Genomic DNA, 25,158 nt, shown 5'->3' with positions numbered 1-25,158 from the left:
TCGAGACCACATCAGCTCTTGAGATAGAAAACATTCTCAAGAAAATGAAACCATCCTCTCATCCATTAGACACAATTCCAACTAACCTCCTCATCGCAATAAGGAACACCATATCAAAGCCAATTGCAGACATCATTAATTGTTCTCTTTCCCAAGGTCTAGTTCCTGACCAACTTAAACTAGCTATTCTCAAACCTTTACTAAAAAAAACCGAACCTACCGACCACAGATCCAGCCAACTTCCGCCCAATAGCCAATCTATCAATGATCGCCAAACTTATGGAAAAGATAGTCAATAAACAGCTATCCGAGTACCTGGAAGAAACTATATTCTTGCACCAGCCCAATACGGCTTTCGTAAATCATTAAGTACGGAATCCCTACTTATCTCTCTTTCCGACACTATTCTAGCTAACATGGACAAAAAACAACCACATCTCTTGATACTTTTAGATCTCTCTGCGTCCTTTGACACTGTCAACCACTCATCTCTATTAACAGGTCTGGCAAGACATAGGCATTAAGGGTACAGTTCTCAGCTGGTTCAAGTCCTTCCTGGCAATAGACAATTTTAAGGTAAAGATAAACAACAAAGAATCTCATCCGAGTCCCATCCAACCAGGGGGTCCCTCAAGGTTCCTCACTCTCCCCAACCCTTTTCAACATTTACCTCTTACCTCTCTGTCGACTACTTTCTAAACTAAATCTAACCCACTACCTCTATGCGGATGACATCCAAATACTCATCCCAATCACAGAATCTCTACACAAAACCCTGATTCATTGGAACAATTGCTTGCAACAGATCAATCATCTTCTTGCTAGCCTTAACCTCATTCTTAACAACAACAAAACCGAGATCCTAATCATCAATCAGGACATCAACAACAAGTTGCTAAACCCAGCTAACCCACTCACTGCAACCATTCCTTTATTAAATCACTCACCACATGTACGAGACCTAGGCATCATTCTAGACAATCAGCTGAACCTTAAAAAATTTATAAGTACCACCACTAAAGACTGTTTCTACAAGCTACAAGTCCTGAGAAAGCTGAAACCTCTTCTTCATTTCAATGATTTCCGGTGGGTTCTTCAAGACATTATACTATCAAAAATCGACTATTGCAATTCGCTCCTCTTCGGCCTCCCAATCTCATCCATCAAACCCCTCCAAATGTTACAAACTCTGCAGCTAGAATCCTTACAAATACGAATAAAAGAGATCACATCACCCCCATTCTCAAACTCCTCCATTGGCTTCCAATTAAGCAAAGGATTCTTTATAAAGTGCACACAGTAATTCATAAATCAATTCACAATATCTCCCCACTTCACCTAAGCACCCAACTACGTCCTCACTCTTCAGCTAGACCCATCAGAGGAGCATATAAAGGCACACTCCATGTACCCTCAACAAAATCCTCGCTTCAGAAACATGCCATATCTACTCTGGCCCCATTCAATGGAACGCGCTCCCGCCAGATATCCATCTAGAGATCTGCCACTCTACATTCAAAAAGAAACTTAAAACCTGGTTCTTTAAACAAGCTTTTACAGGACCATAAGCACTTTTTTCCCCTACAGCCAGCAAGAGTTCCTCACCATCGCATTCCCCAGGTTCTATACTACTACTCGACTCTGTATTTATTTATTTATTTATTTATTTATTTATTTATTAACTTTTATTTACCGACATTCGTGCAGCACATCATGCCGGTTTACAAAGAACTCAGGTGGGTGATACAATAAAACAATAAAACAAAAACAATGTACAAAGAATAAAATAAAAGTAAAACCATAACGATTTAACCTTGGAACAAAATACTATTCCTTACAATAAGGACACATTAACCGATCATGATCAAAAAATAAATTAAGCCATAGGGGGAATGTTGTTTCTTCTAGGGTATCCATGGGTGGTGCGGGGGGAAGCGGGGGAAACATAGGAAGGGGTAGGGGAAATTCGGACAGAGGGGGCTGGGGAGAGATTAGATTTGGTTTGTGTCGGGATAGGCCTGTCGGAAAAGCCATGTTTTGACTCCTTTCTTGAAAGTTTGCAGGGATGTCTCTTGGCGTAGGAGGGTGGGGAGGGAGTTCCAGAGGGTGGGGGCAGCGACTGAGAAGGCTCTCTCTCTGGTGTGAGTAGAATGTGCTGCCTTTAGGGACGGGGTGTGTAGGGTACCTGCATGGATTGTTCATGTGGGTCGGTCGGATGAACGGTAACGAGGCATTTCGTCGAGCCAGGTATGATTATGTTTGTGTAGAGAATTGTGAAGGATGGTGAGGGTTTTGTATTGTGAGCGGAAGGAAATGGGTAACCAATGTAGGTCTTTTAGTACGGGGGTGATGTGTTCCCTTTTTTGTGTGCCTGTTATGATTCTGGCCATGGAGTTTTGTAGAATTTGGAGGGGTTTGATGGTGGTGGCGGGGAGTCCTAGTAATAGGGAGTTGCAATAGTCTAGTTTTGTGAGCATTGTGGTCTGTACGACTGTGCGGAAATCGTGGGTGTGGAGGAGGGGTTTGAGTTTTTTTATGATGTTGAGTTTATAGAAACCCCCCTTTAGTAGATTTTTGATGTGGGGTTTGAAACTTAGGTGTTGGTCTATGTAGACGCCCAGATCTCTTACAAACTGGGTCTGGGGGGTGGCTGTGATTGTATTTTGAGGAGTGTTCTGTATCCAATCTCTTGCTGCAGGACTCATGTGACATTTACTGTTTTGCTTTTATGTTTTTGTTTTTGTTTTTACTGCTCAATGAGTCTTGTTAGCCAATATGTTTACATTACAATGTTAATTTTGATCTAGTTTACCCTGTTCCAAGTTCCATAACCTTGTTCTATGTAATGCCTCTAGGCAAAAATTTATGTTCTGTTTCAATGTAAACCGATGTGACCTGTATTTCATACAGGAACACCGGTATAAAAAAATCTAAAAATAAATAAAGTTCTTTTTTACTCAACGCACAATTAAACTCTGGAATTTTTTGCCAGAGGATGTGGTTAGTGCAGTTAGTATAGTGGTGTTTAAAAAAGGATTGGATAAGTGCTTGGAGGAGAAGTCCATTACCTGCTATTAAGTTCACTTAGAGAATAGCCACTGCCATTAGCAATGGTAACATGGAATAGACTTAGTTTTTGGGTACTTGCCAGTTTCTTATGGCCTGGATTGGCCACTGTTGGAAACAGGATGCTGGGCTTGATGGACCCTTGGTCTGACCCAGTATGGCATTTTCTTATGTTCTTAAATAGGATCCCTTATTTTGTTGTGACTACTAGGATTAAGTATAAGGGTGAGTGATAGTCTCTATGGTTGTCAGCACGAAGAAACGAGCCCACTCTGGTAGAGATGGAAGGCCAGGGACTGGGGTGAAGTGAGCCATCTTAGAAAAATGATTCACCACTACCCATAAGAACATAAAATTTGCCATTCTGGATCAGACCAAAGGTCCATCAAACCCAGTATCCTGTCTCCAACAGTGACCAATCCAAGTCACAAGTACGTGGCAAGCACCCAAACAGTAAATAGATCCCATCCTTCAAATGCCAGCAACAAGCAGTGGACTATTCCCTATTGATTAATAGCAATTTATGGACTTTTCCTCCAGGAACTTTTCCATACCTTTCTAAACCCAGCTATACTAGTCGCCCTTAACCACATCTTCTGGAAACAAATTCCAGAGCTTAATTGTGTTATGAATAAGAATTTTCTCCTATTTGTTTTAAATGTGCTACTTGCAAACTTCATGTAGTACTCCCTAGTCCTTGTATATCCAAAAGAGTAAATGTTTCACATTTACCTGTTCAAGTCCTTTCATGATTTTGTAGACCTCTATCATATCCCCCGTTAGCAGTCTCTTCTCCAAGATGAACAGCCCTAACCTCTTTAGCCTTTCCTCATAGGAGAGCCATTCCATGCCCTTTATGATTTTGATCACCCTTCTTTGTACTTTCTCCAGTGCAACTATATCTTTTTTTGAGATGCGGCGACCAGAATTGCGCACTATTCAAGGTGCGGTCTAACTATCGTGCAATACAGAAGTATTATGATATCCTCCATTTATTTGCCATTCCCTTCCTAATAATTCCTATCATTCTGTTTGCTTTTTTGACCGCCACAACACACTGAACCTACAATTTCAATGTAATATCAACTATGATGCCCAGATTGTTTCTTGGGTGGTAACTCCTAAAATGGAACCTAACATTGTGTAGCTACAGCATGGGTTATTTTTCCCTATATGCATCACCTTGCACTCCTCCATATTAAATTTTATCTGCCATATGGACGTTCAGTTTCCAGCCTTGCAAGATCCTTCTGCAATTTATCACAATCTGTTTAACTACTTTGAATAATTTTGTGTCATCTGCAAATTTGATCACCTCACTCATTATACATCTTTCCAGAACATTTATAAATATATGAAAAAGCACCGGTCCAAGTACAGATGCCTGAGAGACCCCACTGTTTATCTTTTTCCACTGTGAAAATCTGACCATTTAATCTTATTCTGTTTTCTGTCTTTTAACCTGTTTACAATCCACAAAAGGACATCTCTTCCTTTCTTATGACTTTTTAGTTTTCCTAGAAGCCTCTCCTGAGGGACTTTGATAAATGCCATCTGAAAATCCAGATATACTACATTTACCGGTTCACCTTTATCCACATGCTTATTCACCTCATCAAAAAACCCCCCAAAAAACAAAAAGCAGCAGATTTGTGAGGCAAGACTTCCCTTTGGTAAATCCATGCTGGCTGAGTCTCATTAAATTATGTCTTTCTATGTGTTCTGTGAATTATTCCACTATTTTTCCTGGCACTGAAGTCAGGCTCACCAGTCGTCGTAGTTTCCTAGATTAACCTCTGCAGCCTTTTTAAATATTGGGGTTACACTGGCCACCTTCCAGTCTCCAGGTACAATTGATGATTTTAATGATAGGTTACAAATTATTTGTAAAAGGTCTGAAATTTCATTTTTGAGTTCTTTCAGAATAGTGGGATGTATACCATTTGGTCCAGGCAATTTGCTACTCTTCAGTTTGTCAAAATGTCCTACTACATCTTCCAAAAATCAGGTTCACTGTGATTTCTGTCAGTTCATCTGACTCATTACCTTGAAAACATTCTCTGGAACAGGTATCTCCCCAGATTCCTCCTCAGTAAACACTAAGCGAAGAATTTGTTTAGTCTTTCCGCAATGGCCTTATCTTCCCTAAGTGCCCCTTTAAACCCTCGATCATCTAGTGCAGTGGTCCCCAACCCTGTCCTGGGGACTCACCAGCCAGTCGGGTTTTCAGGATATCCGCAATGAATATGCATGAGAGAAAATTTGCATGTTATGGAGGCAGTGCATGCAAATTCTCTCATGCATATTCAGTGCGGATGTCCTGAAAACCCGACTGGCTGGTGGGCCCCCAGGACAGGGTTGGGGACCACTGATCTTGTGGTCGAACAAGACTCCCTCATAAGCACATATGTTGCCATACTGGGTCAGACCGAGGGTTCATCAAACCCAGCATTCTTTCTCCAATAGTATCCAATCCAGGCCACAAGCACCCAGCAAGTACTCAGACATTAAGAAGATCCCATGCTATTAATGCCAGTAATAGCAGTGGCTATTTCCTAAGTCAACTTGATAATAGCAGTTAATGGACTTCTCCTCCAGAAACCTATCCAAACCATTTTTAAACCCAGCTACACTAACTGCCCCTAACCATATCCTCTGGCAACAATTCTGGAGCTTAATTGTGTGTGAGTGAAATAATTTTCTTTGATTTGTTTTAAATGTGCTATTTGCTAACTTCATTGAGTCCTTGCAGGTTTCTTGTTTCAGATATATTTTTTAAAGTTTTTATATGAATTTTTGTCTCTACGGCCCAACTTCTTTTCCAATTCTTTTAGCCTGTCTTATCAGTGTTTTACATTAACTTATCAATGCTTATACTTTTTCCTGTTTTCATCAGATGGATCCTTCTTTCAGTTTTAAAGGAAGATCTTTTGGTTAAAACAGCCTCTTTCATCTCAGCTTTTAACCATACCAGCAATTGTTTGGCCTTGCTTCTACCTTTCTTAATATGTAGAATACATCTGGACTGCGCTTCTATGATAGTATTTTTTAACAATGACCTTTCCTGTTGTACACTCTTAACCTTTGTACCTGCAGCTTTGTTTTTTTAAACTATTTTTCTCATTTTATCAAAGTTTCCCTTTTGAAAGTTTAATACTAGAGCCGTAGATTTACTTATTGTCCCCCTTCCAGTCATTAATTCAACTTTTATCATGTTATAATCACTGTTACCAAGCGGCCCCACTATTTTTACCTCTGTCATCAAATCCTGTGTTACACTAAGAATTAAATCTAAAATTGCTCCCTCTCTTGTTGGTTTCTGAATCAGTTGCTCCATAAAGCTGTCATTTATGCCATCCAGGAACTTTATCTCTCTAGCATGTCCTGATGTTACTTTTACCCAGTCAATATTGAGGTAATTGAAATCTCCTATTATTATTGCATTACCAGTTTGGTTAGCTTCCTTAATTTCTCTTAGCATTTCATCGTCCATCTCACCATTTTGGCAAGGTGGCCTGTAGTATACTCCTATACTCTTCACTTCAAGAAAATGTATGTCCACACAAGAAGGCCTCTAGGAATTGGAACAATATGAGATGCCAGCATCCTGTGTGAACACCTCGTCAGAGTTAAGATTCACTTTAACCTCTGAAGCAGTATACGCCTACGAAATATCAGCTGATGTTGGGTTTATCGTGTGGTCTCCTTAGCTTGGTCATTGCTACGTATTGGTTATATTTTAAGCTTTGGAAAATAGATGTGGTGTTTTTCTATTTTTATTTGCAAAGAAAAAATTGAGGAAAAAATCAATGGGTGAATGATTGAGAAGACCAGTGGGGACCTGGTGAGGTCTTACATGTTTGGCTTGCTGACACCTGGACATGAGATCATTAATATTAGACATGGGGGTGTTTGTAAGTTTGTATTAGGCTGTTCTCTTTTCCTTTTGCATTGATTGTTGAGCCCCTGTTATATCATGTTCTACTACAGTTGAGTTCTCATATTTTTTATAACATCCTTCAGTAATGTTTTGGAATCAGTGTTTGTTTTTTTTCCCACAAAAAAAATTAACATACATATGTGTTACTCTCCCTTCTTCAGAGTTGTAACAGCTAAAGAACCATGCAAAAAGTGACCAATTCATTAGTTTATTTGTGGAGCTATGGAATTGCACCATCTTTTGCAAATGTAAAACAAATCCTTTAACATATAGGTTGTTCAGTTCATAGCTGATTCCAGCAAAACTGCGCTAGAAGCACCTCCATAATAGGGTCATTTATCAAATTGCATTATGGTGTTTTCGCATGCGTTAATGCACGTTGCAGATTTTTAAAAGGGGAGTGATTAGAGAGGAGCCCGGGGCGGGATTTCTGAAAAAGTGGGCTTGCTTCGCACTTTGCGAAGCCATAACGCACAATATTGCACAGTTTTAATGCCGAAAATAACTATACCTTTTCATTTGCGTGAGCTTTGCGATGTTATGCGTTATGCCCTTAACGCAATTTGTGATTTTTTTTCGCAAATTCTGTTTTGGGCATTTTTAGGCTGGGGGAGGGACAGAGAAGTGGGAGGAGAGTGGGGGAGGGACGAGTAGAGAGGAGGAAGAAAGAGAGAGAGAGAGAGCATGCCTCTGGGGAGGAAACTTGCACAAAGATGAGATTTGTAGTGTTCTCTCACCCTAGCTTTGTGTTACCCAGGTAGAGAGTTCATGAAGCTAGGGTGAGAGAATATTGTCCAAATCTCATCTTTGTGTGAGTTTCCTCACTCCGAAGGACATCAGATCTTCACAAGAGTGCACTGTTCTGTTCGTACATCTCACTCTGCATGTAAAAGTGGCCCCTAACCCCTACACTACTACCTAAACCTCACCTCGAGTTACTAGGTGGGCCTCCTATAGAGATATAAATAGCTAACTACTAAAGGGCCTTGTAGATAGCCTCAGTCTCTCTCTCTCTCTCTCTCTCTCTCTCTCTCTCTCTCTCTCTCCCCCCCCCCCCCCCACGAGCACTTTGCAGCTAGGAAAATGCAATTATATAGGAATTACCACAATGTTAATGCACATTGCTATAATTAGGAAATTAACATAAAATACACGCCTTTTCTTACCGCATGTGATATTTACAGCAGTTTGATAAATCGAGCTACAAGTACCATTTTCGTTAACACAGAGCACTCTCTCTATTCTCTTAAAATTACTGGGGTAGATTTTAAAAGGTGCACGCGCTACCCGGCGCGCACACATGTACGCCCAATTTTATAACCTGGGCGTGCAGGCGCATGCATGTTATAAAATCGGGGGTCAGCACGCACAAGGGGTGCACAGTTGTGCATCTTGCATGCGCCGAACCACGCTGCCTTCCCCTGTTCCCTTCCCCCTAGCCTGACCTTTCCACCCCCCCCCGACCTTTGTCACATGTTTTGTGCCTGCCTCTGGGCAGGCGCAAGTTGTGTGTGTTGGCAGCCTGCTGGCAGGTGATCCTCCAACACACTGTGACAAATGGCCGCTATGTCGGAGGCCTCTGGCCCCACCCCAGACCGCCCTGCCCCCGGACCACCCCTTTTTGCAAGCCCCAGGACTTACACGCGTCCCGGGGCTTTACACGTGTCACCAGGCCTTTTTAAAATAGGCCCGGCGCGCATAACCCCCCCTACCCGCGTAAATCCTCTGAAAATCCGGCCCAATGTGTATTCAGAAATGTCACAAAATCTGATGCAAAAATATTTTAATTCTGAAATAGCATACATTTTTTTAAAGCATAAATTTGGCACAAGAAAAACTTGTGGAAAATAAGAACATAACATAAGAAATTGCCATGCTGGGTCAGACCAAGGGTCCATCAAGCCCAGCATCCTGTTTCCAACAGTGGCCAAACCAGGCCACAAGAACCTGGCAATTATCCAAATACTAAGAAGATCCCATGCTACTGATGCAATTAATAGCAGTGGCTATTCCCTAAGTAAACTTGATTAATAGCCGTTAATGGACTTCTCCTCCAAGAACTTATCCAAACCTTTTTTGAACCCAGCTACGCTAACTGCACTAACCACATCCTCTGGCAACAAATTCAAGAGCTTTATTGTGTGTTGAGTGAAAAAGAATTTTCTCCGATTAGTCTTAAATGTGCTACTTGCTAACTTCATGGAATGCCCCCTAGTCCTTCTATTATTCGAAAGTGTAAATAACCGAGTCACATCTACTCTTTCAAGACCTCTCATGATCTTAAAGACCTCTATCATATCCCCCCTCAGCCCTCTCTTGTCCAAGCTGAACAGCCCTAACCTTTTCAGCCCTCACAAATTGCACAAACTAAAAGATTCACCAAAAACATAGGGTTTCTACTCAGTCTTTATTCTGGATCTAATTGTTTTCCCAAGCACAGAATGCTAGAAAACTCTTACTGACATGGAATATGAGGTTTTATCTTTGCCCAGTTTTCTTAATAGCAGCTTATTTGGTTATATTATGAGTACAAGAGCATAATGCTGTTTAGAAGAGACTTATTTTGTTATACAAACATCATGATATGCACTGTTTACAAATGTTTTATAAACCATACTGCTTATCTTTACGAATGACTTGTGTTTTTCAGGTCAGCTGGAGAAAGCTGCTGAGCATTATGAAACATTCCATCATCTGACAGTGGGGCGGATATGGAAGGATGAGACAGGCCGTACTCAACACACAGTGGCCTGTGAAAATCTCTGGAGAATTTACACATTACTAGCAGACAAGATGCTAGAAAATAAAGAACACAAACAGGCCATCAGAAGTCTAATAAAAGCTTTTGAAATGGCAAAAGAAGGTGGGTAGAAAATAGCACATGCCAATTCCTCTGTAATGTGAGGGCCTGTTTTCCCAGGAGTAAACTAAAAATTGTCAAATGTTTGACTAGGTGATTATTCCCTATGAAATTCAAAGACAAATGCCATCAGTATGCTTGCAAATCTCATTGTAAAACACAAGTGCCTGTTTGCTGACAGCAAGAAATCCATTAGTATCTTGAAAGCTTAATCTACAAAAACTAATAAATAAAAATCCACAAACTGTAGAAAATGGTGCTGTAAAATAAGGGGCCCATTATAAGTATCATAAGTAGATGTTAAGAACTCAGGCTTAGTTTATATTATCATTACTTGGTACTGTGCAGCACAACGTTATTTACTAACTACCTATTTTATTATGCAAGAACATGAGATAATAATGAAAATAAGTTTATATTCTATGACAACATACAATCTTGGTGTTCCATTTAAATGGACCAGTTACTGACTGTGAAACAATGTTTTCAAGACTGTATCCATTAAGTAGTTACGGCATACTGAAATTAAAATGCAAACTTTGCTTCAAATAGTGTTTGATGGTTGGGGCAAGTGTTTTGTCTCTTTATGCTAGGGACTAGAGATCAGGAAGAGATTGTGAGTACTTGTTAGACTAGGACATTTACTAATGCTATGTACAATTAATTTTTGGTTAGCATTATATGGGGGTATATTAGTCTTCCCATTCTGTATCTGAAACACATAAAGTATATTGACTTGGCTATATGAAATATGGAATCAGCTCCATAAATCAGCTTCTAGTGCACTACTCCTGCCTCAGCTGCTGGGGTCTATGTGCAGACATCCCCCTTTCATCCAGGATCATCTCTGGCTCGCCCCCTGACATAGCTTATTACATGGGTCCAAATTGACAGGGAGGAGGCTGGATCCTGAGCTGAGCTCTGCAGTCTTGTCAGCCTTGTCGGTATCTTCTGTCTCACTGTTCCTGCCTCTGCCACTGGGTCCATGTAAGGACATCCCCCTCCCCTTCAGGATCATCTCTGGCCTGCCCTCTGATGTCAACTAAAGCATGGGGCCAAATCAACATAGAGGAAGCCGGATTCTGTGCTCAGCCATGTAGTTTGTCAGCCTTGTTAGTGTCTTCTGCTGCTGCACAGTTTCTGCCTCTGCCGCTGTGGTGCATGTGAGAACATTCTCTCCTATCCAGGATCATCTCTAGCCCACCACCTGACATCACCTACAGTGCAGAGCCAGAGGCACTGGTGACACACGCTGTAGGGGCATGCACCTCTGTCACATGCATGAAGAAGAGCAACAAAGGAGCTTGCCCTTTTGTGTGCCCCTTCATGCATGCCTGAGGTGTGCCTATTGTTCAATGAACTGTTGATTTTTCTTTGTGTTACTTGGTGGCAAGCATGTGATATTTTCCTTTTTTTTCATTTAGTCTCAGCCATTTCAGTAATCATGGGACAAGGTCGTTACACCAGTATTTGCCAGAAAAGATGTTTACAACTTTCTAGACATATTATTCAACACTCATTCCTCTGAATGTGGGACGTGCTGCTGAGATCCCCTCAAAATTATTAGCACTTCAAATTAACACTAGATCTGTTAAAAAGAGGACAGCTCTTTTTTATGATCTATTAGTAGATAAACATGATGTTCTGTGTATCACTGAATCTTGGCTTCTAGATTCAGAGCATGTTATTTTTTTTAACTCTTTATATTAAAAAAAAATACAAGAATATCTTGCATGGAAAAGGCTGTACAAGAAATACAAATTAAACAAATGAAAAGAAAAAAAATAGTCTATGTAACTCCCTATATGATGGGATCCAAGGGAAAATATCAGATAGGATTCACTCAGTAAATATAATAAACTAGGATAGACCATGAAGGGCTCTGATAACCATTACTAAGTAATAATAGGCGTACTAATCCCAGAACCTGTTGAGTTAATAAGGCTACGTATCTGTGAAGGATCAAAGAAAATAAACATCTCAGTAGAAAAAGAAATAATACACTTACAAGGAAATCGAAGATGAAAGTTAGCACCCATGGAAATAACCTCCTGCCTCATAGCTAAAAAAAATGTTCTGACATTCTTGTGTGGCTCTACAGTAGTCAGGAAATATGCAAATTTTACAGACCATGAACAATAAGTTTATAGCATGAAAAAAAAGGCAAAACGCCAAATCTCAATCTTGTAAAGAAGAAAAAGTCACTAACAAGGTGGCACGATGAGCTTCATCTACAACAGTAGACTCTAATAAAGCAGAAACATCCAAGACTTCATCTACATCACGCAGTGCTGAAGCTTGAACCACATCTTGTACAATTACTCCAGCTTCAAAATTACTCCTTGCAGGAAGGTAAAAAGCTTTGGAAATTTTAGGTATAACCGCAGGGGAAATACCCAATATATTCCGCATGTATGAGTTAAATAATTCAGCTGGAGAAATCATAGCAACCACAGGGAAGCTAAGAATTTGTAGGTTTAAACTTTTGATAGAATAATTTAGATTTTCAATCCTGCGATGCATCGAGTTACTGTCTTGTATCAAAGAAGACTGGATAGATGATTTTATCCATAGTTATTTTATCATTTTGATCTGTATGGGTCACCAATGTTTCTTGTTGTGATTGAGTCTGGCCATAGATATTGATAACAGAGCCAAGTTAAGGTAAAAAGAGTTGAGTCCACTGAAGATAACATAGTCCATATACTACAAAGAGTAAAGGGAGAGAGCTTCTCCATACATGCTTTAACTACAGGTACAAAGGCATTAATCCTTCAAGATTATTTGACTATGAGAGCTCATACTGGATACTCAACACAGGGGAGTTCCAATCACCATCCATCCATAGGGACTCACCACTCACTTTCTGTTGCTGTCCTCCAGCATCTCTGACTCCGAAGCCGATAATTCCTTCCTTGAGCATCTCCTGGCCCTCTCCGCCTCTACCCTGGTCACTTCCCGCTGGGTCTGAGGCACCCGATGATGACGTTGCGGCAAAAATCGCCAGAGAAGGAGGCATCCTAGTGTTGGGGCTCAGCAATTTCAGGTCGTGGGTCTTTTCCCTCAAGGCCGGTGGCAACGAGAACAACTCCCGATCTGGACTGAGATAGTTGAAAGAGCTCGGGAATCACAGTCTGATGCATTAGATTCAGCTTGCAAGTGTGAAGAAAGGTATACTCGAAGCTTTCCCTTCCACTTAATCATCATCAGAAAAATGTAAAAGAAAAATCCAAACCATTTTGATAGAGATCTCTCTACAGCATATCTTCCCAGATTGCCATCTTGGATCCCCCCTCATGTTATTTTCTCACAGTTATATCCAGAAAATTACGTGGTAGATTGGAAAGACCCGGGGGGGGGGGGGGGGGGGATTTGCTTATTCTTCCAAAAGTAGCCTTATTGTTTTCCATGACTGATATAGGTACCTCTGAGATCTAAAAGTATTGTTTGTGTGCAATAAGTTGATTGGGTTCTGTCTTTTATTGACCCCTGGTATGCTGTATGCTAATTATTTCCCTGTAACTGAGTGCCTTATGAAAATCAAATTTTAATAACATCATAATACTGGGGGTTTTAATTTGAAAATGGACAAGCTTCCCCTTCCTGTTGCTTACTTTAATTCTTTAGCTGTAATGTCGGTTTTGGGGTGGGATCAATATACCCACAAGCCCACGCACCGTTCAGGACATACCCTGGATTTACTGTTCCTAAGTGAAAAGTTTGTATTATTTCAAACCCCCCCCCCCCCCCCCAGGTTACAATACATACAGTTCCTTGGAGTGAGCATTGTTTAATAATATGTGAACTATGTCTGTCATCTTTTCAGGTTTCTAGCAGTTTTGATAAGCAGCATCTTTATAAACAAGGTCATATTACTTGGAAAAACTCTATATTGCTTGGCTACCTATTTTGGCTTGTAATCAAACAAAAGATTTGGAAGAGGCAATAGTTTTATGGGATATTTCCTAATAAACGACAGTTGACAAAATAGCTCCAGTGTGCAATATTGGATATAGAGAAGTTGCACAAAGATCCGACTTTTAAATTTCACAAATACAAACTCTGCCAAAATGAGGATGAACCTGGAGGAAGAACTGGAAAACTGGGATAAAATGGGTGAGGTGGAACAACAATGGACCAAGTAAAAGGAGCTATCACAAAGGCAAGAAATCTATATGGTAGAAAAATAAACAAGAGTAAGAGGAAAAGAGACCAATCTGGTTCTCTAAGGAGGTGGCTGAAAAAAGTAAGTAAAAAAACAGCATTCAAGAAGTATAAAGGATCCAGAAAAGGGAACAGAGGGTAAAATATCTGTTAAAATTGAGGGAGAATTGGATCGTCGCATGCAATTTCGCCTTCTGGAAGTAAAGGCAGCGAGGAGGCCCTCGCCTTCCCCCAAGGGCGCATCAGGAGCCCTTCGAACACCCGCCGAGGAGCCCATGGAGTTGGGTCGTGGGAGAGTTTCTCCACAGGAGCGCCAGTGGCGAATTAGGGAAGGACTTTGCTTTTACTGCGGCGTAGCGGGCCATCAACTAGCCACATGCCCGACGCGGTCGGGGAAACTTCTGGGCTTAGGACCTGAAGGAGGTCTCTTCCTGGGCCGTACTTCACCTGTACCTCCACTAACGCTACCAGTGGCGTTAACATCTGCTGGCGGTGCGTTCCACACCTTAGCCCTGGTGGACTCCGCCGGTGGCAATTTCATTATGAAGAGCCTGGTGGAACACTTAAAGATCCCACAAGTTCGCCTTCCAGCCCCTTTGGTCATCTCCTCGATCCAAGGTAAACCTCTTCCGGAACATGTGACACACACCACGGTTCCCGTCCAGTTGAGGGTTGGAATCCTTTATCGGGAGCAGATGCCATTCTATGTTTTGGAGTACTCCATACATCCGGTCGCCTTGGCCTTCCTTGGCTTCAGGAGCACGCTCCTCAGTTCAGCTGGAAGACCTTGCAGCTATCTCGCTGGGGGCCGAATTGTCACGGCAATTGCTTCCAATCAGTGACTCCAGTTTCCTGTTCCATTATCTCCACCAGCCTTCAGGGCCTGCCGGCCCCCTATGCCTCGTACGCAGACGTGTTCTCTAAGCAAAAGGCCGAGATACTTCCACCTCATCGATCGTTCGATTGCGACATCAGCCTCCTCCCTGGCACTGAGCCTCTTTGGGGGACGCACCTATGCCCTCTCGCCTGCGGAGACGAAGGCCATGACAGAGTACATCAAAGAGAACTTGGAGAGGGGCTTCATTCGGAAGTCAACGTCCCCAACAGGGGCTGGGTTCTTCTTCGTTGGAAGCCTTCGCCCCTGCATCGACTACCGAGGCCTGAATGCTATAACAGTCAAGGAACGCTACCCCTTGCCCCTCATCTCCGAGCTCTTCGATTGGCTGCAAGGGGCAAGGATCTTCTCCAAGTTGGATCTCCGAGGGGCTTACAACCTGATCCGTATCAAGGAGGGTGATGAATGGAAGACGGCCTTCAACACCCAAGACGGCCACTATGAGTATTTAGTGATGCCGTTCGGGCTCTGTAATGCTCCAGCGGTGTTCCAGAACACCATGAATGAGATACTCCGCAATCTCTTGTATCAGTGTTTGGTTGTGTACCTGGACGACATTTTGATATTCTTGGACTCTCTGACCACTCACCGTCAGCACGTCGTCTAGGTTTTGCAACGCCTTCGAGAACACAGACTATAAGCGAAACTTGAAAAGTGCCTTTTTGAGCAGGAGTCCCTTCCCCTCCTGGGGTACATCGTCTCCAGCGAGGGATTCCATATGGACCCCCAGAAGCTGAAAGCCATTCGGGAATGGCCGCAGCCGTCCGGACTAAAGGCACTCCAACGGTTCTTGGGTTTCGCCAATTATTACCGATCATTCATACCGCATTTTGCGTCCATCGTTGCCCCAATGACAGCCCTGACCCGGAAAGGCGCGGACCCCTAGAATTAGCCTCCGGAAGCGGAGACCGCCTTCCATCACCTCAAGGAGGCGTTCCTGCAACAACCGTGCCTTCGGCATCCGGATCCGCAGCGGCCGTTTGTCATCGAAGTGGACGCGTCCTCAGAAGGCGTAGGGGCCGTTCTGAGGATGCCCGTGTGCCTTTCTCTCCCACCAGTTCTCTCCAGCAGAGAGGAACTATGCCATAGGCGACAAGGAGCTCTTAGCTATAAAGGTAGCCTTAGAAGAGTGGCACCCTTGGCTATAGGGGCACAACACCAGTTTACGGTCTACACAGACCATAAAAACCTAGAGTACCTGCTTTTGGCACAACGACTCAACCCGCGCCAGGCATGTTGGGCCCTATTCTTCACCCGATTCAATGTTATTCTTCGTTACAGACCTGCCGGGAAGAATATCAAGGCCGACACCCTATCACTTGTATTTGAGGCTATGGAGAATTCTGATGAACCGCAGTTCATCATTGAGCCATCACGCATCCTTCTGTCTGCCACCATGGCCATCCCTCCCGGGAAAACTCTGGTCCCGCCACACTTGCAGAAACAAGTCCTGGCGTAGGCTCACGATTCCCGCTTCTCCGGTCATCGAGGACAATCCCGGACCTTACAGACCCTGCGCCATTACTACTGGTGGCGGAAGGTCAACAAAGATGTCCAGGGTTACGTAGAGTCTTGCCAGTTATGTGCTCATCACAAGAGGATCCCCGATTCGACCCCAGCCTTGCTTCAGCCTTTATCAGTGCCCTCGGAACCATGGACCCATTTGGCGACTGACTTCGTAGTTGATCTGCCATTATCCAGTGGCAACACGGTCATATGGGTGGTCGTCGACCAGTTTAGTAAAATGGCATACTTCGTGCCACTCCCAGGATTGCAGTCCGCACCACAGCTGGCCCAGCTGTTCGTCCAGCATATCTTCAGACTACATGGCCTACCAAGGAGTATCCTTTTGGATCGAGGGCCTCAATTTACCGCCAGGTTCTGGAGTGCCTTCTGCCAGAAGTTCGATGTTACATTAGACTATACGTCTGCTTACCATCCACAGACCAATGGTCTTGCGGAGAGAACGAACCAAACCTTAAAGCAGTTCCTCCGTATTTATGTTAATGAGAAACAGGATGCCTGGGCTAGCCTGCTACCCTGGGCAGAATTTGCAGTCAATTCTCATCTCTCCACGGCTACCGGATCCTCGCCATTTCAGATAGTTTATGGGAAGCAGCCACGTCCGCCGCTGTCAGTTCCCATTTCAGTTACATCCCCGGTAGTCCAACTCTCTGCAGACGAGTTACACCATCTCTGGATCTCCACACAGCACGCACTGATCAAAGCCAGTCAGGCGGCAAAAAGGTATGCCAATCAGCGAAGAAGACCATACCCGTCTCTCAGGCCGGGCCAAAGGTATGGCTGAGCACACAGTTCATCCGCCTGAAGCTGCCATCAGCGTGACTGGCCCCGCGATTTATTGGGCCGTTTCCCATCATCCGACAGGTTGGTGCAGTTTCGTATCAGCTTTGTCTTCTGCCTTCCCTCAAAATACACAACACGTTCCATGTTTCCTTCTTGAAGCCTCTGGTGTTATCATGGCCTACCAGCACACCTCAGACTCCCCAACCTATTGCCTCCGAAGATGACCTCACCTATCAAGTCCGAGAGGTCTTGGATGTGAGAAAACATAGGAAGAAATGGGAGTACCTGCTAGTGTGGGAGGGGTTCGGCCCTGAAGAAAACACCTGGGAGCCGTTGGCCAACATCTTAGACCGGGGCTTGCTTGAGCAATTCCACAGAGACCACCCGTCTAAGCCCAGGCCTCCGGGGAAGATTCCTAAAGAGGGGGGTACTGTTGTGTTCCGCGGTCGTGGCCCCCCACCTTGCCTGCGACTGCAACCCGCCGCGGGAGCTCTGGGGGAAGTCCCTGATCCCGTGCCCCTCGCTCAGGTACGGGTCCCAGTGATGGTCGCTGGGTGGGGAGCCATCCCTGCTCCTCCCTCGCGGCGTCCAGCAGTGATTCCTCCATGGAGGAAATCCAGGATGGCTGCCGCCATCTTTAGGCATGAAGCCGCGCCCCCTCATCAGATTTAAAGGGACCTAATCCCGTTAACCACCCACAGCTGTTCCCTATGAGCCAGAGCAGAGGAAGTATAAAAGGAGGCTTCCTCTGCTCATTCCTTGACTTAGCAACGTCCCACATAGTCAGGTCTGCTTGCCTCGGTGAGTTCTTGTACTTTGGATCCTTGTCCCGACTTGTCTTGGTGTTCCTGGTTCCTGACTTTGGATCGGCTAGCAGTGATTCCTGGAGTGTGACTTTGGATTGGCTAGCGGTGATTCCTGGTGTGTGACTTCGGACTGGCAAGCGACGATCCCTTGGTGTGTGACCTCGGACTGGTAAGTGACGACCCTCTGGTACTTGACCTTGGACTTCTTCTGGACCATAGTCTCCAAGGGCCCACCTAAGTCCCAGCGGCCCGGGTCCCTACGGGCTTCTCCCGGGGGTACCGCGGGCTTCCAGGGGTGAAGCTCCAGTTAGCCCTTGCACCGAGCTCTCGACTCCTTGACCTCTCAAAGGTCCACCTAAGTCCCAGCGGCCCGGGTCACTATGGGGGATCGCGGGCTTCCAGTGGCGAAGACACAGTTCCTTTCCTTGACGTCACGACTCTTCATCTGCCTCCACAGTAGTTCAGCTGGTCACATCTTCTGTTCTGCCTCGCCACCCGATGGGAGAACCTACAGATCTTCCTCCTAAGGTATACCATCCTCCCATCGGCCCACGGGTTCACTAACCTGAGCATAACAGGACCAGTGCTTTTCAATATATATATATATATGATCTGGAAAGGAATACGACGAGTGAGGTTATCAAATTTGCGGACGATACAAAATTATTCAGAGTAGTTAAATCACAAGCGGATTGTGATACATTACAGGAGGACCTTGCAAGATGAAGATTGGGCATTCAAATGGCAGATGAAATTTAATATGGACAAGTGCAAGGTGTTGCATATAGGGAAAAATAACCGTTGCTGTAGTTACACGATGCTAGGTTCCATATTAGGAGATACCACCCAGGAAAAAGATCTAGGCATCATAGTGGATACTAATTTAAAATAGTCGATTCAGTGTGCTGCAGCAGTCAAAAAAGCAAACAATGTTAGGAATTATTAGGAAGGTAATGGTTAATAAAACGGAAAATGTCATAATGCCTCTGTATCGCTCCATGGTGAGACCGAACCTTGAATACTGTGTACAATTCTGGTCTCCGCATCTCAAAAAAGAAATAGTTGCGATGGAGAAGGTACAGAGAAGGGCAACCAAAATGATAAAGGGGATGGAACCACTCCCCTATAAGGAAAAGCTGAAGAGGTTAGGGCTGTTCAGCTTGGAGAAAAGACGGCTGAGGAGGGATAATGATAGAGGTCGTTATTTACGCTTTTAGATAATAGAAGGATTAGAAGGCATTCCATGAAGTTAGAAGTAACACATTTAAGACTAATCGGAGAAAATTATTTCTCTCAATGCACAATTAAGCACTGGAATTTGTTGCTAGAGGATGTGGTTAGTGCAGTTAGTGTAGCTGGGTTAAAAAAAGGTTTGGATAAGTTCTTGGAGGAGAAGTCCATTAACGGCTATTAATCAAGTTTACTTAGGGAATAACCACTGCTATCAATTGCATCAGTAGCATGGGATCTTCTTGGTGTTTGGCTAATTGCCAGGTTCTTATGGCCTGGTTTCGCCTCTGTTGGAAACAGGATGCTGGGCTTGATGGAACCCTTGGTCTGACCCAGCATGGCAATTTCTTATGTTCTTATAAGGATGGGTGTGATATGATCAAATTTTCTTTTGCCAGTTATTACCCATGCTGCTGAGTTCTGTAGCATCTGTAACAGTCTTTAGGGTACAGGCTGAAAGGCCTAGGAAGAGGGACTTGCAGTAGTAGGGTGGGGAAACGAAATTTGGAGTTTAGCACTGATTTTTCAGAACTAGTTAACTAAGGGCCTCATTTTCAAAGCACTTTACCGCATGCGATAAATTCGCAAATCGCGTTAACAGCTGTTAACGCGATTGAGTCATTTGGTATTCAGGGGGCGGAGCATATGTAAAGCGGGAACCTGTGTATCGTGTGCGGCGAAACAGCCGCAGTGTTAGCGCGGCTGCTATCGCGGTTTTTAACTACAACTCCAACCTCGCGTTATGGACTGCGCTACGGGCCAGAAAAGGAGTATCGCCATCCACGATAGTTCCAGACAGCCTGTTTCAGGAGAGAGAGAGAGAGAGAGAGAGAGGAGAGAGAGAGAGAGAGAGAGAGAGAGAGAGAGAGAGAGAGAGAGAGAGAGAGAGAGAGAGAGAGAGAGAGAGAGAGAGAGAGAGAGAGAGAGAGAGACAGAGACAGACTTACTATAGTGCCTATGCCCTACATAGGTATTTGAATCCCTATGGGAGGCTACCTACTAACTCGGGGTGGGGATTAGGTATGAGCGTCGGGGGTTGGGGGCCACTTTCGCATTCCACATGAGACCTACGGACAGAACAGTGGTCTCTAGTGCAGATTTGCTGGCCGTCGGAGTGAGGACGCTCACTCCAAGAGGAGATTTGGCCAACATTCTCTCCACCTAGCATGTTGTTGCCCAGGTAGAGTGTCCATCAAGCTAGGTAGAGAGAACGTTGCCCAAACCACTTCTTGGAGTGAGCGTCCTCACTCCGACGGCCAGCAAATCTGCACTAGAGACCACTGTTCTGTCCGTAGGTCTCATGTGGCATGCGAAAGTGGCCCCCAACCCCCGACGCTCATACCTAATCCCCACCCCGAGTTAGTAGGTAGCCTCCCATAGGGATTCAAATACCTATGTAGGGCATAGGCACTATAGTAAGGTTCTCTCTCTCTCTCTCTCTCTCTCTCTCTCTCTCTCTCTCTCCCTCTCTCCCTCTCTCCCTCTCTCCCTCTCCCCGGAGCCTGAAACAGGCTGTCCGGAACTATCATGGCCGTGCAGCGCTAATGTTTTCGCATTTAGGGCCTAATTTTCAAAAGCATTTACACTCTTTTAAAGGCACATTTTAAAAGGATTATGCATGCAAATATGATCACATGCGTGCAAGTAGCCGCTAGGTACGTATTCTGTATTTTTAAAAAGCTGCAAGTACTCATGTATATTCTCTTTTATGCACAAATATACATGTGTAAAATGGGGTGGTCTGAAGAGTTCTGGGATGGGGGCTAACACATGCGCATGTAAATTGCTATTTTAAAAGACACCTACAGGGGTACCTTTTCCAAAATGCTTGTGTATTTTTACCCCTGCAAATTATCTGGCAAAAGTGATAAATGTGTTTATTGTATAGTACTGACTGCGGACAGGTTTGGGTAAACTGAGAGGACTTCAGGCTGAAGAACCAGAAGGGTCTTGATGGCCTGGAAAAGGACTGGGCAAACTGGTGGACTAAGTATCAACTGACAAAACAGCAAGGAAGGCTGCTTAATAAAGCCGTGAGAGCAGAAATATGCAATAAGCAGCCTAATGTCCAAATATTTAAAATGTATTATGTAGAATCAGAATATGCAATGAGCCCGACTCCAGCCGAGTTTTGCCCTCTTTCAGTAGGGCTGCATCAGGGGCTAAAAACATACAATAAATGACATTAAATATTATAAAATTAAATTATTAAAAACTGATAAAAACATATAATAAACAGACATTCAAAATGAACATTCAAAATGAACATATAAAATGATAACATGGATGTTTGTAGTGTGAACATGAAAATAACTAATGTATCATGAACATAAAAGTAAAGGTGGCAATAAAAAAAGTAGCAAATATAGTAAAAAACAGCAATAAATAACTAAAAAGTGACAAATACCTAAAAAAGTGGATATTGCCTTTAAATTTATATATGGCTAATATAGATGCCCGATAAAATTACTAAATTAATTGCTCTCCAAGTCTTATAGGAATTGAAAAAAGAAAAGAGAAAAAATGAAAAAACAGGAAAAATAATAAATGTGTAGAAAAAAGTGATTACTATAACATATCAGAACAGGATTTGTTTCACAAATGTGTGAAGAATTCAATGCTTACAATTTGCATATGTAAATGTTAAATCTTCATCAGGGAGTTGTAAGTAAGACCTGTGAGAGGTACCTATGGAATTAATGTGTAGAAATCAAAATAATATTTTTGTGTAATTAAAACATGTAGATACCCTATGAATGAAATATAACCTTGAAATCACAAAAACAACAAAAAAAATGAAAAAGGTGATATGTAAATATTTCATATTTAGTACCAAAATGATATGAAAAAAATAATAAATATGCATTCAAAATAAATTAGCAGCATTTTCAGAATAATCCTACTGAATAATCACTCAAATTATATCAATTCTATGATAGCTCACTATGCGATAAAAATTGTAAACGGTATTATTAATAGCTAACTTTATCATAGAATTGTGGAGTAAAGTTCATAGGGTATCTACACATTAATTCCATAGGTACCTCTCACAGGTCTTACTTACAACTCCCTGATGAAGATTTAACATTTACATATGCAAATTGTAAGCATTGAATTCTTCACACATTTGTGAAACAAATCCTGTTCTGATATGTTATAGTAATCACTTTTTTCTACACATTTATTATTTTTCCTGTTTTTTCATTTTTTCTCTTTTCTTTTTTCAATTTCTAGAAGACTTGGAGAGCAATTCATTTAGTAATTTTATCGGGCATCTATATTAGCCATATATAAATTTAAAGGCAATATCCACTTTTTTAGGTATTTGTCACTTTTTAGTTATTTATTGCTGCTTTTACTATATTTGCTACTTTTTTTAGCTATTTATTGCCACCTTTACTTTTATGTTCATGATACATTAGTTATTTTCATGTTCACACTACAAACATCCATGTTATCATTTTATATGTTCATTTTATATGTTCATTTTGAATGTCTGTTTATTATATGTTTTTATCAGTTTTTAATAATTTAATTTTATAATATTTAATGTCATTTATTGTATGTTTTTAGCCCCTGATGCAGCCCTACTGAAAGAGGGCGAAACTCGGCTGGAGTCGGGCTCATTGCATATTCTGATTCTACATAATAAATTTTTAAATATTTGGACATTAGGCTGCTTATTGTGTATTTCTGGACTAAGTATCAAAACAGGCCATTTCCTTGATGCACTCATGTTATAAAATTGGCCGAGTTACGTTTGGAAATCGGTACTTATGCATTTTAAGTCCTCATTTTTTTTCACGCATAAATTCTGTGGGGTAGATTTACAAAAACGGCGCGTTCGTGTACTTTTGTTGGCGCTCCAGGCGCAAACAAAAGTACGCGGGATTTTAGTAGATACGCGCGTAGCCGCGCGTATCTGCTAAAATCCGGGATCGGCGCGCGCAAGGCTATCGATTCCGTATAGCCGGCGCGCGCCGAGCCGGCCAGCCTACCTCCGTTCCCTCCAAGGCCGCTCCGAAATCGGAGCGGCCTCGGAGGGAACTTTCTTTTGCTCTCCCCTCCCTTCCCCTACCTAACCCACCCGCCCAGCCCTGTCTAAACCCCCCCCCTTACCTTTGTCGGGGGATTTACGCCTCCTGGAGGGAGGCGTAAATCCCCGCGCACCAGCGGGCCGGGACGCGACCTGGGGGCGGGTCCGGAGGGCGCGGCCACGCCCCCGGACCGCCCCAGGCCGTAACCACGCCCCCCGGCCCGCCCCCGAAACGCTACGTCCCGCCCCAAAAACGCCGCGCGGATCGGGCCCGCCCCCCTCGACACGCCCCCGACACGCCCACCTCGGAAAACCCCGGGACTTACGCGAGTCCCGGGGTCTGCGCGCGCCGGTAGGCCTATTGAACATAGGCGCACCGGCGCGCAGGGCCCTGCTCGCGTAAATCCGGGCGGATTTATGCAAGCAGGGCTCTTAAAATCCGCCCCTGTGTGTATATGTTTAAAATAGGTGGGTGAAATATGCATGTTCAATGCATTTAAATATGTGGTTTCAGTGCACCATATGTATTCATGTTTAGGACTATATAAGCGCATGTGTTGTGTAACAGACATGCACATTTTATAACATGAGCGTATGTGAATTGTGCATGTTATAAAATGCTATAGAAAAATTGCTCATGCCCATATCCTATGTACAGTATATGGACACGTGCATGCATGTTTCAAAGTTATCCTATTTATACATGTAAAACCCAGTTTTAATGCATTTTACCCGTATAAGTGGGCTTTTGAAAATTGCTACAGTATATGTCATTATCAATAGGTTTTATTTGCATATAAGTGAATTTAACATAGTTAAATGGCTTTTGAAAATTGATACAAGAGTAGGTTACATTGGCATGCATAACTCCTTTGAAAATGAACCTATTTGGCGCCTAAATTTCGCTAAATATAGGAACCCAACTTGAGGATCTAATTTTGGATCTTAAATTTAGGAGCTCAGATTTTTTTGAAAATCAGCCTCATAGTGTGTAGCTTGAGAAGAGGGGCCAATTTTTATAGAACGGCAGTACAGTTTCTTTTGTCTGTATTTCATAGTGCAGAAGCACAAAAATCATATTTCCTCTTTTCTTTTAAGATAATGGTTCATAAAACTCTGTTACTAAAATGCAAGCCTCTATGTAAATTGTAGTCTACAAAACTGACTTTCTAGGAAGCAAGTTATATGAGAAAATGAAGATTTCAAATATAACCTGCAATGTTTATTAGAAGAGAGCGAGAGCAATATGTTTTTATACAGTATGCAAAATGAAAACTATTTGAGCATATAATTTAACAGAATCTGAGAAGCTGTAACAGTTCAGTGTATTGTGTGTGTACTGTATGCATAATCAGTCTGGTTTCCTTTTGTAGGTGGTGACAATAAGATTAAAGGAGAGTCTGCTTATCGTTTAGGCTTAGCATATTTGTCTACTGGAAATCCACAGTCAGCAATATCAGTAAGTTGAGTCAGAATCTGTTTTCTCAAGGTGTCATCATTTTATGTTGTTTTATTGTTTTTCTGAAATAACCGCATTTTCCTTTCCATTTAAGTATTAGCTTACAACAACAGAATACTTGATCTGCTGTTTTTGGTGAAGAAAATTTATACAACCTTGCCATTTTCTTTGTAACATAATTCAAAAAGGAACTTGTAGGAGAATATTCCTTCCTGATTTTCCTCCTAGATATTTTTGTATGTGTCAGTGTTACATTTCTAATTTATTTATTTTAGATTTAGCTCAAGCCTTTTCATTGGTATCTCAAGAAAAGTTGCATTCAAGTTCAGTAGATATTTCCCTGTTCCCAGAGGGCTTACAGTCTAAAGTTTGTACTTGAAGCAATTTGTATCCCA

At 42.8% G+C, this 25,158-nt stretch overlaps 1 protein-coding gene across 3 annotated transcripts in view; it reads left to right on the top strand.

The window, feature by feature from the left end:
• The window catches only part of TTC29 (tetratricopeptide repeat domain 29), a 495,923-nt gene that overhangs the window by 215,192 nt on the left and 255,573 nt on the right, over positions 1-25,158 (top strand). For all 3 annotated transcript variants that reach the window (XM_029603106.1, XM_029603173.1, XM_029603232.1), the window contains exons 6-7: positions 9,657-9,869; positions 24,678-24,763. In XM_029603106.1, coding sequence (XP_029458966.1) covers positions 9,657-9,869; positions 24,678-24,763 — 299 coding nt within the window. The remainder of the gene's footprint in view (positions 1-9,656; positions 9,870-24,677; positions 24,764-25,158) is intronic.

This window comes from Rhinatrema bivittatum, chromosome 1 (assembly GCF_901001135.1).
Source record: "Rhinatrema bivittatum chromosome 1, aRhiBiv1.1, whole genome shotgun sequence".
NCBI classification, from domain to species: Eukaryota; Metazoa; Chordata; class Amphibia; order Gymnophiona; family Rhinatrematidae; genus Rhinatrema; species Rhinatrema bivittatum.
The sequence above is the reverse complement of the archived record's forward strand: the minus strand, read 5'-3'. Positions and strand labels throughout refer to the sequence as shown.